General features: G+C 33.5%; 2 protein-coding genes across 3 annotated transcripts; one reads left to right on the forward strand and one right to left on the reverse strand.

Annotated features, from left to right (window-relative positions):
- Positions 1–2,053: 2,053 nt before the first annotated feature.
- On the forward strand, positions 2,054–5,847 carry LOC110629986 (LRR receptor-like serine/threonine-protein kinase RGI3). The gene is made up of 2 exons (XM_021777251.2): positions 2,054–4,979; positions 5,081–5,847. Exons 1-2 carry the CDS (start codon positions 2,186–2,188, stop codon positions 5,542–5,544), a joined length of 3,258 nt encoding a protein of 1,085 aa, XP_021632943.1. The 5' UTR covers positions 2,054–2,185; the 3' UTR covers positions 5,545–5,847.
- A 98-nt stretch (positions 5,848–5,945) lies between these two features.
- Positions 5,946–12,932, reverse strand: LOC110629992 (regulatory protein RecX). 2 transcript variants are annotated; one of them, XM_021777274.2, is made up of 6 exons: positions 12,742–12,932; positions 12,115–12,368; positions 10,461–10,647; positions 8,819–8,911; positions 8,538–8,625; positions 5,946–6,907 (listed from the first exon to the last, which is right to left on the reverse strand). In XM_021777274.2, the coding sequence occupies exons 1-6, from the start codon at positions 12,813–12,815 to the stop codon at positions 6,629–6,631; spliced, it is 975 nt and encodes a 324-aa protein (XP_021632966.1). In that variant the 5' UTR covers positions 12,816–12,932; the 3' UTR covers positions 5,946–6,628. The 2 variants fall into 2 exon arrangements, with proteins under 2 accessions (XP_021632966.1, XP_021632957.1); XM_021777265.2 differs by having other exon boundaries at positions 10,461–10,656; positions 12,742–12,928.

Consider the following 12,932-nt stretch of genomic DNA (forward strand, 5'->3'; position numbering starts at 1 on the left):
TGATGTCGGCGTCGATATGTTTACTTCAGTCTCGACAATTTAGCGAATCTGTATTTTTTATTGAGGAGGCTTTTGATTTGAGATCTGTTATGTTGGTTCTGTATGGTGCTGTAACTTAGCCCTCTGTTTTCCATCAATGATTTCTGGAAGTGTTAAAGAACAGTGGACCGGCGCTGGAGTGTGAATGGCTCTTAACAGCTGTTTTATGACTATAATAGACTGAAAATGTCATGTCACTGGATCTGATCTTCAGTTGTCGTTAGTATGGAGCTTGAGAAGTTCGGTTGTGTGCGTGGTGCTTCTTCTGTTTCGGTCTCTTTGTTGGCACTCCAACGATGCCTGGCCATTGGGGGGTCTGATCGTGAAAGTTATTCTGCCGATGTATGGCCTTCATGTGATATGCTTCGTTGTCTTCGATTTCTTTGGACGTGCAAAGTCCGTCTGTGCTTGGATTTCTCCTTTTCAGTTGCTGCCTGCACTAAGTCGGCGGTGCAGATTGGGAGATAGTTTCCAAGTAGTCTATTGGATTTAGTGGGCTTGCACTCTCTACTAGACTTTATTCATTAGTTTGTTTAAATTTACCATAATGTCGTATTTTTGCCCTTTTGAACTTCAATGCAAAGTCATTTGCAAAGGTAAAAAAAAAAAAAAAAAGCAAAAATTTAACAAAATTAATATCACTATATAAATTTATTAATATTTTAATTTTTAAAATTAAAATCAAGCAAGAGAAAATAAATTATATTTAGGCTAATGATAATATAAATTCTCAATTCAAGCTGATCGGACCGGTGAATTACTGTAACCCATTGGTTCGATCAGTTAATAAGAGCAATTTTCTTTTTGCTTTTTGGGGAAATGAATAAAAATTCAAAACCTCTTAAAAGGTATTTAACCCGTGTACAAAATTAATAATTACATTTTTTTTTATTTCATAACAAAATATAATAAATTTTTATAAAATAATTAATAATTAATTTTTATAAAATAAATTAATATTTATTTATAAATAATTAAATGAATTTTTTTTACCAGACTGCTGTTTTATATCTGTTTTGGTAAAAATGTCAGACAGCTGCTATTCAACTAATAGATCTTCTAAAATGCTACAGTTAAATAATTAAAAAATTAAAGTGGTTTATTTATGATTAGCTGCTGCTTTAAAATAAAAATTTTCAATATAACAAATAAATAAATGTATTTTTATTAATCAATTTATATATTGACATTAATAATTACATAAATTTTATAAAAATATTTAGCTTCTATTTATTTAAAAAATATTTTTTATAAAAAATATTTTTTAAAAAAATTTATATGTAAAGACCTTAATAAAAATATTAAGCGTAAAAAATAATTTTATTTTCAAAAAAAATTATTTTTCTTAAATAATTTACTTTTTTATTTGATTAGAAAAATATTTTTTGTTCATTAAATTTTTTAAATATTTTAAATATTAAAAAATATAGAAATAAAAATATTTTTTAAAAATAAATAAATAAAAATATAAATTAATTATTATTTATTATTAATAACAATTAATTTTTTCATTTTATAATTTTTTCTATTTTATGTTTATTATTTTAAAATAATTATCTATTTTTTTATACAATAATAATATATGAATTCATTATTATAATTCTATTTAATTTTATTTTAATTTTTAAAATATTTTTTAATATTTAATAAAATTTAATATTTTTAAAACAATTATAATAAAAAATTATTTTTTAATATAAATAAAATAAATAAAAATTATAAAATAAATAGAGTATTAACTAGCAGTTGTTTTTTATAGTTAAATGAGCAGGCTGTTACTAATTGAGAAAACGGAAATTGATGGACCACTTCCACTCTTTGATATTAAATAAATAAAAATTCAATTGTTCGTATGTGGCGTGGTCTACGTGCTTTTTCATCTTTAAATCTATCAATGTCTGATGCATTAACCCATCAGTCATCTAACCATCCAAGATAAGGTCAAAGGTATTACAGAAAATATGAAGAGCATAAAAGAAGGGAAACAGAAATGCAAATGCATGAATAAAACCAACCAAATATAATAATGGAGAAAAGAGGAGATGTTGCCCTTGGATCAACATCTTCTGCTTTGCTTCTATAAACAAAGCATGGGGTCTCTCCCTCAACAATCCCAAAACACATCAACACTTCTCATATCTCAACAATGTCTGCAACTCTAACAAATCTCTTCCTTCTCTCAATAACCTCCATTTTCTTTCATTCTTGTTCCTCCATTGATGACCAAGGCCAAGCTCTTTTGACATGGAAGAAGACTTTAAACAGCTCAGTAGATGAACTCAGTTCATGGAATCCTTCAGACCCAACTCCATGCAACTGGTTTGGAGTCCATTGCAATTCATATGGCAAAGTTACAGAGATAAGCTTGAAAGAATTAGATTTGCAAGGTCCATTACCTTCAAATTTTCAACCTCTCAAGTCTTTGAAGACTCTTATCCTCTCTTCAACCAATCTCACAGGCAACATTCCAAGAGAGTTGGGTGAATATCAAGAGCTCAGTTTCATTGATTTTAGTGACAATTCTCTCTCAGGTGAAATACCAGTGGAAATATGTAGGCTGCAAAATTTGCAAAGTTTATCTCTCAATACAAATTTTCTTGAAGGTGAGATTCCTTCTGAGATTGGTAATCTCTCAAGTCTTGTGTATTTGACTCTCTATGACAATCAACTCAGCAGTGAAATTCCAAAGAGCATTGGAGAATTAAGCAAGTTACAAATTTTCAGAGCTGGTGGGAATAAAAATCTCAAGGGTGAGCTACCTCAGGAGATTGGGAACTGCACCAACTTGGTTGTTTTAGGCCTGGCTGAAACCAGCATTTCTGGGATTTTGCCTTCTTCAATTGGAAATTTGAATAGACTTCAAACTCTAGCTATTTATACAACTCTTCTGTCAGGGCCTATCCCAGAAGAGATCGGAAACTGCAGTGAGCTGCAGAACTTGTATCTGTATCAGAGTTCTTTGTCTGGGTCGATTCCGAGGCAGATCGGAGAACTTAGCAAGCTTCAGAGTCTACTTCTTTGGCAGAACAGCTTATTGGGTTCAATCCCAGATGAGCTTGGAAGATGCAAAGAGCTTACTGTCATTGATTTATCAGAGAATCTTCTGACTGGAAACGTACCAAGAAGTTTTGGAAACCTTTTGAAGCTTCAAGAGCTTCAGCTGAGTGTTAATCAATTAACAGGAACAATTCCTGTTGAAATGACAAAATGTAAAGCACTCAATCATATTGAAATAGACAACAATGCCATTTCAGGTGAGATTCCTGCTGATTTTGGCAACCTAAAGAGCTTGACTTTATTCTATGCTTGGCAGAACAATCTAACAGGCAATATTCCGGAATCTCTATCGAAATGCCAGAATCTTCAGGCTATTGATCTGTCATACAACTATCTTTTTGGTTCAATACCAAAGAATATTTTTGGATTGCAGAATCTCACCAAGCTACTGCTACTTAACAATGATCTATCTGGCTTCATTCCTCCAGATATAGGAAACTGCACCAACTTGTATAGATTGAGGCTGAGTGGAAATAGCCTGGCGGGTACTATTCCATTAGAAATTGGAAAATTGAAGAATTTGAATTTCATTGACTTGAGCAACAATCATCTCATTGGTGTAATCCCATCATCCATATCCGGATGCAAAAACCTCGAGTTTCTTGATCTCCATTCAAATGGGATTGCTGGTTCTCTGCCAGATGCTCTGCCGAAAAGCCTACAGTTTGTGGATGTTTCAGACAATAGGCTTACAGGTTCACTGACTCATAGCATTGGTTCATTGAATGAGTTAACCAAGCTTATCTTGGCTAAGAATCAACTTTCAGGCAGAATTCCAGCAGAGATATTGTATTGCAGTAAGCTGCAATCACTTGATCTTGGAGACAATGGTTTGTCTGGAGAAATTCCAAAGGAGCTTGGTCAAATTCCAGCACTGGAAATCTCTCTTAATCTTAGCTGCAACCAATTTTCAGGTGTGATCCCATCTGAATTCTCTGGTCTCAGCAAGCTAGGAGTACTTGATATCTCCCACAACATGCTCAAAGGGAACTTAGATGTTCTAGCAGACTTGCAAAATCTTGTTTCTCTTAATGTTTCCTTCAATGACTTCTCTGGTAGATTGCCAAACACCTCCTTCTTCCGAAAGCTCCCGCTTAGTGACCTTGCTTCAAACCGAGGGCTCTTCATTGCCGGAGGAGTGGTCACGGCCACAGACAGCATGGGACGTGCAGCCAGCAATAGATCAGCAATGAAGCTTGTGATGTCCATTCTTCTCAGTGCCAGTGCAGTATTAGTGCTGCTAGCAATCTACATGCTAGTCCATACTCGAATTGCGAATAATATGCTGATGGAAGAAGGAACTTGGGAAATGACTTTGTATCAGAAGCTTGATTTCTCCATCGATGATATTGTTCGAAATCTAACATCATCTAATGTTATAGGCACAGGCAGCTCAGGAGTAGTTTACAAGGTCACAATTCCAAATGGGGATTTTTTAGCAGTGAAGAAAGTGTGGTCATCAGAAGAATCAGGAGCATTCAATTCTGAAATTCAGACACTTGGTTCAATCAGACACCGGAACATTGTCCGGCTTTTAGGCTGGTGTTCTAACTGGAATATGAAGCTGCTTTTGTACGACTACCTTCCAAAAGGAAGCTTGAGCTCACTCCTCCACGGTGCTGGTAAGGGAGGAGCTGAATGGGAAACTAGGTACGATATTGTATTAGGGGTTGCACATGCACTTGCATACTTGCACCATGATTGTTTACCAGCAATTCTTCATGGAGATGTCAAAGCCATGAATGTACTGTTAGGACCAGGCTATGAACCTTATCTAGCTGACTTTGGCCTAGCAAGAGTTGAGAGGAGCAATCCTGATGATGACTTAGCCAAACCAAGCCAGAGACCTCATCTAGCTGGTTCTTATGGATATATGGCTCCAGGTACTTGTTCTTTATTCAGATTTAATTATCTTGTTCAAATTTTCATACTATTAAATCACTAATCATGCTTCCTTTTTTCCTGGATTTGCTTAATTTTGCAGAGCATGCATCGATGCAGCGCATCACTGAGAAAAGCGATGTGTACAGTTTTGGTGTGGTGGTTCTAGAGGTTTTAACAGGAAGACACCCATTAGACCCAACATTGCCTGGTGGTGCACCCTTGGTTCAGTGGGTTAGGGACCACCTGGCAAACAAGAAAGACCCAGTTGACATTCTGGATCAAAAACTTAGAGGGAGGGCTGACCCCACAATGCATGAAATGCTCCAAACACTAGCTGTATCCTTTCTCTGCATCAGCACCAGACCTGATGATCGTCCAACAATGAGGGACATTGTTGCAATGCTAAAGGAGATTCGGCATGTCGACCCTGTAAGACCAGATCCGGACATATCAAAAGGAGGTTTAACGGCGGCTCGATCGCCAGACCCTGCTAGGATTCCAGTGTCACGAGGATCTTCTAACTGCTCCTTTGCTTTCTCTGATGATTCAACTTTTGATGGGTAAACATTTCAAGAATAGTTTTCAGAGATCTTATGATGCGATAATCAAGGTTGTAAAAGGTCCTTGGGTTGTAATTTTAACCATATTTGGCGTTGTAGATTGTCAGAACTAATTTATTTAAGAGTAAACTATGTAGTATATTATGAAAGGTTAAAAAGAATAAAAGAATGTGATTATGGTTTAATATATGCAGAAGCTGGACCAATCATCAGTAGTTTTGGATCTATGTGATTACAACTTAATGCAGGAGATGGGATTCTCTCAGAAGAACACCTTTACAGAAGAAGCTTTTCAGCAGTACTCACATGGGCCCACGTTTCTTACACCACATGTCCATGTGCTGTCTGAGAGAGACTTTCCAGAAATATGCAAAGAAACACATCCAAGTTAACCTTAAATTATTGACCCAAAAAAACAAAACAAAAGTTAACCTTAAATTAGAAGACTGTGTCCTAATTCAGAAGCATATGCGCTAAAACAAGACGATTATCCCTGTTTATGAATAGCAAAACAGTGAATAAGCAACTAGCTCACATGCTTATGTATTGAATTTGAGACCCACATGAAGTCTATAGTAAGGACAGACAACAAAACCAATCTAATCCTCTTGTAAGACTGACAATTCAGCTTAGCTTCCTACATTATTAAGACTCAACTAGATACTTTCAATTACGATGACTATTCAATCTGTATCAAGTAGATTCAGACATCTCTTCAACAGTCAGATCTAGCTGAGATATTTGCACTAGCTGGGTGCATGAATTCTTCCATTCTCGGTAAAAACAATGGTGATCAACCACATCTAGTTGTACCACTTTCTGCTTTGTCTGGGAGGTGTTTCCTAATTAGGATGGACTTTGTTCTGCACAGATTAGATGGCACTAGAGTACCATGACGAAAGATGAAATTAGACACAGTGAACGGATGAAGTGGACAACTTATTGCCAAAGCAGTGTAGTGCTAATGGAGAGAGCAACTGATCCACATTGAGCAATATTTCCTTCAGTGACAGTATGGGCCATTAGCCGAAACTTAGATGGCCCGAATTCCTTGTGCCATGTCAGGAGAGATAGACACTTATCATGCTCTAGGAAGAATACTGAGATTCTAACTTTTTCAATATGAAACTAATAACACCCCAGTTGAAACCACGATACTGAAGCCACCGAATGATTCTTGATTTACGTGTCTCCTCGGGAACATCCTGACCTCGAAGCCATTGTTTCGAAGCCTGAACAAAAAGATGATCCATTGAAAGCTTTGACAAGCCAAGTTTTAACTCTTGACCAGTGCATTCACCATCCTCAAAAACCAGTTTTACCGCCTTCTCTGCGTCTGCATTACTCACTCCTTTCCTGAACAATGCCTGTGCAAACAATTATGCTATAACGTTAGGGGTTGACATTGCTTATTGAAAATAACACATAATAGAATGAAAATTCACCAATTTTCTTTTCTCCCTTTATCTCTTTATCCTTTCTTTTCCAATTTCCAGCTCATGGAATCCACAAACTAGTACTCATCACTAATATCTAATAATCTTCTTAATATCAATATTTTGTGATAGTATAAATGCTAAAGTGAGCACCATAGAGCCATTGCGTTAAGTGACATTTTCCCACCAAAGCATTCCGAGTCTGAGTGGAGTAGTCATTTTACTTAGCATTCTCTACTAAGTTGCTTGCGCGCGCACACACACACATATATATATGAAAAACAAAATAGAACAAGACATTAGCAATGTTCGGTTTAACTTTTGAATGTAGTTGATAGCTGACTAGATCAACCTATTTGGTAAACATCTTCAAACTGCAATTGATGGCTGATAGACTATTTACCAATTGTAGTTCATATCAGCTCCAAATAGGAGCTTTTCTTATCATCTAATAGCTGATTTTATTTTATTTTTATTTTAACTATATTCCCTTTCAAAATTTATTAGCTACACTTACAAAATTTTTTAGTCTCCAAATTAATTTTTTATATCAATAAATTATTTATAATTATAAGAAATAATATAAACATATTGTAAATAAAAATTAAATTAGTTATAAAAATATGTAAATATATATATATATATAAATCATTATATTATAAAAACTATATGTTTTAGATAATAAAGAAAAACTTAATAAAGAAACTCCAAACTCCATGCTATATTAATATTAGCAAAATAGGATATAAGAAACTCAGACTCCCTGCAAAATGTAAGACTAAAGCATATAACAAAGTACCACTTGCTAAAGCTAGAACAAACTCATTGAATATGTATAAATATATTTTTGTTACCTAATATTTTAAAATAATAATTTAAAGTACTATAACAAAAAGTAACTAAAAAAAATTTGACTCTATATGGATAAAATAAATAGACAGATTTTTTAAGCAAAAAATATATATATTAGTAAAACAAATTTTAAATATTAAATTTGACAAAATTATTACTCCCAGATTGGGAGAAAATTTTTTAACAAAAATTTAACAAAATTAGTAACTAATATTAAGATTTTAATCATTTAAATATCCAAAATTATTAAAGCAAGCACTATTGCAGCTTTATATTTAATTTTTCACAAAAAGGAGGACTAGAGGTCATTTATATGCCCCTAATTTTAAATTCTATATTATAATATACCTAATATTAAAAATTTTGGATTAGCAGGGCCACCATGCTTCGGTTCATCCCTGCACTTGTCAACCTTAAGTGAAACTCAAAAAGCTATCCTTTGGTGTTGATGTCAAAAGTCCAGATTTCATTGTAGCTGCTCCTCGCATTACTCTCTCTCACTCTCTTTTTTCTTTCCCAGTGTGCGTGTGTGTGTGTGTGTGTTCTCAAACAGCAACAGCTTATTGACAAGTGTTTCTCAACTAGCATGGATTGTCAAATTTCACCACATAACTAATGAACAGGACAAAATTCTACCAAATGTGTTTCCATAGAAGTTTATTCAAGGAACACATTTAAGAAAAACTAACAATAGGAGAGGACTTCTTACTTGTTTTATCCGTTTGGGTCCCCAGCTTGAGGAAGACCATCTAGATCGAGAAAATGTTTCTGCGTACAAGCTATCATTGATCAACCCTCTACGACAAATGGAGAAAGTCAAAGGTGCATACAGCATCCGCTAGGGTCTATGATTTAATTCTTGTGGAAGAATAAGAATTCCTCAATAAAAAGAACAAATGTTATAACATGTGCAAAATGCACTATCCACATGTAAAATAAGAAAAATATTAGTCTGAAAAGCAATTCTTTTTCATAACAAGTCGTCCATACCTGCTCTGAAAATCGGTTATCAATGTCTCTATGATATCAGGGGGATATCTCTTCACATGTAATTTTTTCCTCAGCTCTACTGCTGTATATGCTCTGTAGGAAAAATAAATTAACATAAAGATAATAGCTGAAGACAAATACACCTCTAAGAATAAAATTAGAGAAGCTAATTATCTCTGGTTGAATTAGAATCATCCAGTTGATTCACGGGTCTTAGGTATCATATTACAATAATCCATGAAGTAGGACACAGATATTTATACAAAAGATATAAATACTTGTTAATATTTTCATTTTGTTTGGATGGTTGGATATGAAGAGATAATAAGAATAGGAAAATGTGAAGGACAAGAGTTATCCCTTGTTTGGGAGTTTAATGGATTCTTAAAAAAAAAAACGGATAAGAAAGGATTAATTATCCCTTCAAACCCCACTTTGCTTTCCCGTCAAAATTGAGGGAATACGATTTTTCCTTTCCCCAACATTAAAAATAATGTTTTTTAAAATATGAAAAATTTACCCTCAAAGTTTAAAATCCTTTTATATCCCTTCCAACTTCAAGCACAAAACTTAGCTAAACCTCTCATTTCTTTTCCTATCCCATGGATTAAAGACAATCCTTTCCTTTCCTATGCAACTAAAACCTCTAAAAATAGTGCAAGTTTTAATCTTAGAGATAAAATAATCCCTTGGATAAGCTTCAAAATAATAAACTAAGTGCTTGTTTAATTGAGCAATTGGGAGCCAAACCTAGACCAACCTTTGGCTTTCAAGGGACCAACTGCTGGCTTGGGGTGATTATTAAATATAAATGGGTGCATATGTGAGAATAAACTTAATAATCATTAAATCAAATATTTATATCAAGATTTTTATGCAGAACTAATTAAAGTATATATAGTGGATGCACAATGTAGATGCAAATATTTAATTTAATGGTTATTCAGATCATCCTCATATGCAGTTGAGATTACCACAGCCGTATCCAATATAGCTCTTGGAGTATGTCTTCATGAGTCAACAATCCAGGGTTCAAAACTATAATTGTATTTGACACTTCAATAACTAGCCTCTAACAGCTAATATTTGATTGTTATCATTTGACTGCCACCAATTTACTGTAGTTGCTGAACCAAACAAGATAAAGTTATTTAAAGAGTATCTAGACTAATGTCCAAACTTTATTAATGTTGAATGTGGATGAGAAGTAGTAAAGATCACAAAGTTATTGCACATTTTGTTGTATCCAAGGTTAATGCTACTCATTTCAAACCTAAATCCAACCAAATCAACATCTTTGTAATACGATTTTTAATTTTTTTTAAATAATCAAACCTAATTCAATGCATACTTTTATACTATTATAAAATATATTCTATTAAAAAACCAAAGAAAGCAAAGCAAATCAAATTAAAATATTTTGGTCCTATTTGGTTTGATTCATCATTCAACTTTGTTCAGCTTTCCATTGAAAACTTTTTAGCTAATTTACTTTTGTTAAATTTCAAACAAAGTTGAACCAAACCTAACCAAGTAATACTTAACCCTACATTCAAAACTAAAATTATTAGCAAATTAGCTCAATATAATGCCAAAGATTCAATAATCAAACTAATTAATTAATAAAATACTATGTTCTAACCTCTTAGCAAGAAGTTCAATAGCCATCTTCTCAGCATCTAGCATAGTTTTACCTACTTGTACATTCTTTTTCGAAGTAGCACTTTCATGTTGAATTGCTGTCTCCTCAATCACCTCCTTAGGTTCTTCCATGAGTTTGCATTCTATCATCTTTACCTTTGGTTTGTGATTGATTTCTTCTTCTAAACCTGAAAATGCTGCAGTTTCTTTGGACCATTATATTTGAATGATAAGCATATAGAAAGAATGATTCACTTAATGAAGGAAGCAATTAAAAAATGTAAAAATCAATGATGTTTGTGAAATGGAATTTTAATATAGATCAACACAAGATTATAAAATCAAATCAAAGTTTGAATAGGGAAGAGGTAGATTTATAAATTCCATATAATAACTTCCAAAAAGTGTAGATATAATTTTTTTAAATCCAAAAAAAAACATTCATAATATATCTTGAACAGAAGCATTCACATATCTTATGCGTTGATATGACAAAAGCCTTCATTTGAATTTTTTTAGTTGCATGCTTTGTTTTTTGAACAAAATTGGATACTTGTATATTTTCAATATAGGGTTTGAAGTACTATTAAGGGTTCATACTTTTACAGTATGAATGAATAAATGGTTGCATGATAACCACATGATCTGGCTCCCACAAAGACAATACCATTGCAAAGGCTATGTTAAGCAAATTGGACCATATTTCTAGTCTAAGCCAAGGTTACCATTTCTTTGGACATGCATGAGAACCATGCAAACAGAAACAGTACAGCTTCAATAGGTTGTATCATGTTCATGTATGTATTCATAAAAGCAACAGAGATCTAGTAGCAAGGCAAATCCTTACAACTCATTAATGCACATGGGATGATAACTTGAATTGCATAAATTAGTCCAAGAACTTAAGTAAGAAAAGTGAAGAACTATAACTCTCTTTTTATATCATTGATAAGCAAGTAGTCAATATGTTCCAGAACAAATTTCAGTTTAGTTTAATGTTGCTTGTGCTAATTCTAGGAACAAGTAGATACTTGACTATCACAATCCCATTGAGTAGTCTTACAATTTTTAACATATCTGACCTTGTTTCGATTTTATGCATGAAGTTAATTGTTCAAGGAAAAGTGAATCAGAAGATTGCAAGATTATTGTAGTTCACTCATGATGCCCACAGAAGCAACACTTGAGGTTTTGACTAACATTGACCAATATTCATATATTAAACAGCACCTGTAAGAAGTATCTCATTCTCTGGAGTTCAACATGACTTCATAATTATATTACTACAAAAGGCCCACAATTGTGGGAAAAGAGGACACAAATAAAGCACGAAGCTATCTGCAGAAGCCTATGAACATAATGAAAGTGTCATTATTTAAAGTTTCATCTAACACGAGAACAAGGCGAAAAAGTTATTTGGAAGTCTGTGATAATTGAAGAATGTGCTGCAGGTCACTGGTGGGTGTATAATGTATTGAACCCCCATTATCCCTTCAGATTATAGAATAAATGGTGAATGAAACAGCCAGAAGCTCATTCATGAACTTCTTCCCATATGTAGTAGATACACTTTCTAAATCATTACTACAACTCAAAATTCAGGTAACAACAGTGCACGTACCAAAACATCAAGAGCCCTTTAGAAGGACAATTACCTTGTTGAGGATCACCAAGTGAAAAACCCTTCTTGTACATTTGGTTTCCATTTTGAGCCTCCTCATTTGAAACAGAAGTTCTTCCATATCCATCCCAACTTTTATCAAACAACCATTTTTCAGAACCATTTGCAGGCAATGATTTCTCAAGTTCATTAACTTCTGAAGAACTCTTAGGAATATATCTAACTGGAACTGATGAGCTGATATGTTCTCTGCCTTTCAAACACAGAATTACCGGACTTCTTTTTACCCTAAAAATTCAATACTTCATTACTACAACATAAAATTTCATATATAAGGAAAAAAAAAATACTCAAAAGCATCTCGAATCATTGAAGCTTTAAATTCTAATCATGATTTAATTACTATAAATATTATCAAATTAGAACTCCTCAGAATCTGTGCCCTAGTTTTCAAAAAATGAATTGGAAAAAATAGAATGTGAAGCTTTAAATCTTAGAGAGCTAACAGGAAGGCAACTAAGTTCCAATTTTTTTCTTTTAATGGGTAAGAAGGCGAATCGTTCAAAATATGAGTTTTGGACTTTTCTTTTTTCCTTCATTTTCTCAGCAACCAAATAGAGGGTTAAGAAAACGTAAAGCAAAATTAAGGGAGACGTCTCACCATGGGATGGAGAATACACGACATTGAAGATGTAAGGAGATTTTAGATGCCAGATTTCCCGCCAGCATAGCCATTTCCAACTTTGAAGTTCAATGCCAAGCTTGGGAGTGGAAGGAGGGTGATTGGCTGAGAGCAGAGGTTTGTTGAAATTCAAATGAATTACTGATTTTGGAAAATTATTATTTTGGTCA

The sequence above is a fragment of the Manihot esculenta genome, chromosome 1 (assembly GCF_001659605.2).
Source record: "Manihot esculenta cultivar AM560-2 chromosome 1, M.esculenta_v8, whole genome shotgun sequence".
In the NCBI taxonomy this organism is placed as follows: domain Eukaryota; kingdom Viridiplantae; phylum Streptophyta; class Magnoliopsida; order Malpighiales; family Euphorbiaceae; genus Manihot; species Manihot esculenta.

Excerpts from the sequence above, each read along its gene's own strand:
- LOC110629986 (XM_021777251.2), top strand. The coding sequence starts at position 2,186 with ATGTCTGCAACTCTAACAAATCTCTTCCTTCTCTCAATAACCTCCATT. Across the intron at positions 4,980-5,080 it reads TTATGGATATATGGCTCCAG|AGCATGCATCGATGCAGCGC; the intron begins GTACTTGTTCTT and ends TTAATTTTGCAG.
- LOC110629992 (XM_021777265.2), bottom strand. The coding sequence starts at position 12,815 with ATGGCTATGCTGGCGGGAAATCTGGCATCTAAAATCTCCTTACATCTT. Across the intron at positions 10,657-12,114 it reads ACTTGGTGATCCTCAACAAG|CATTTTCAGGTTTAGAAGAA; the intron begins GTAATTGTCCTT and ends AAGAAACTGCAG. Across the intron at positions 8,912-10,460 it reads ATTGAACTTCTTGCTAAGAG|AGCATATACAGCAGTAGAGC; the intron begins GTTAGAACATAG and ends TTTTTCCTACAG.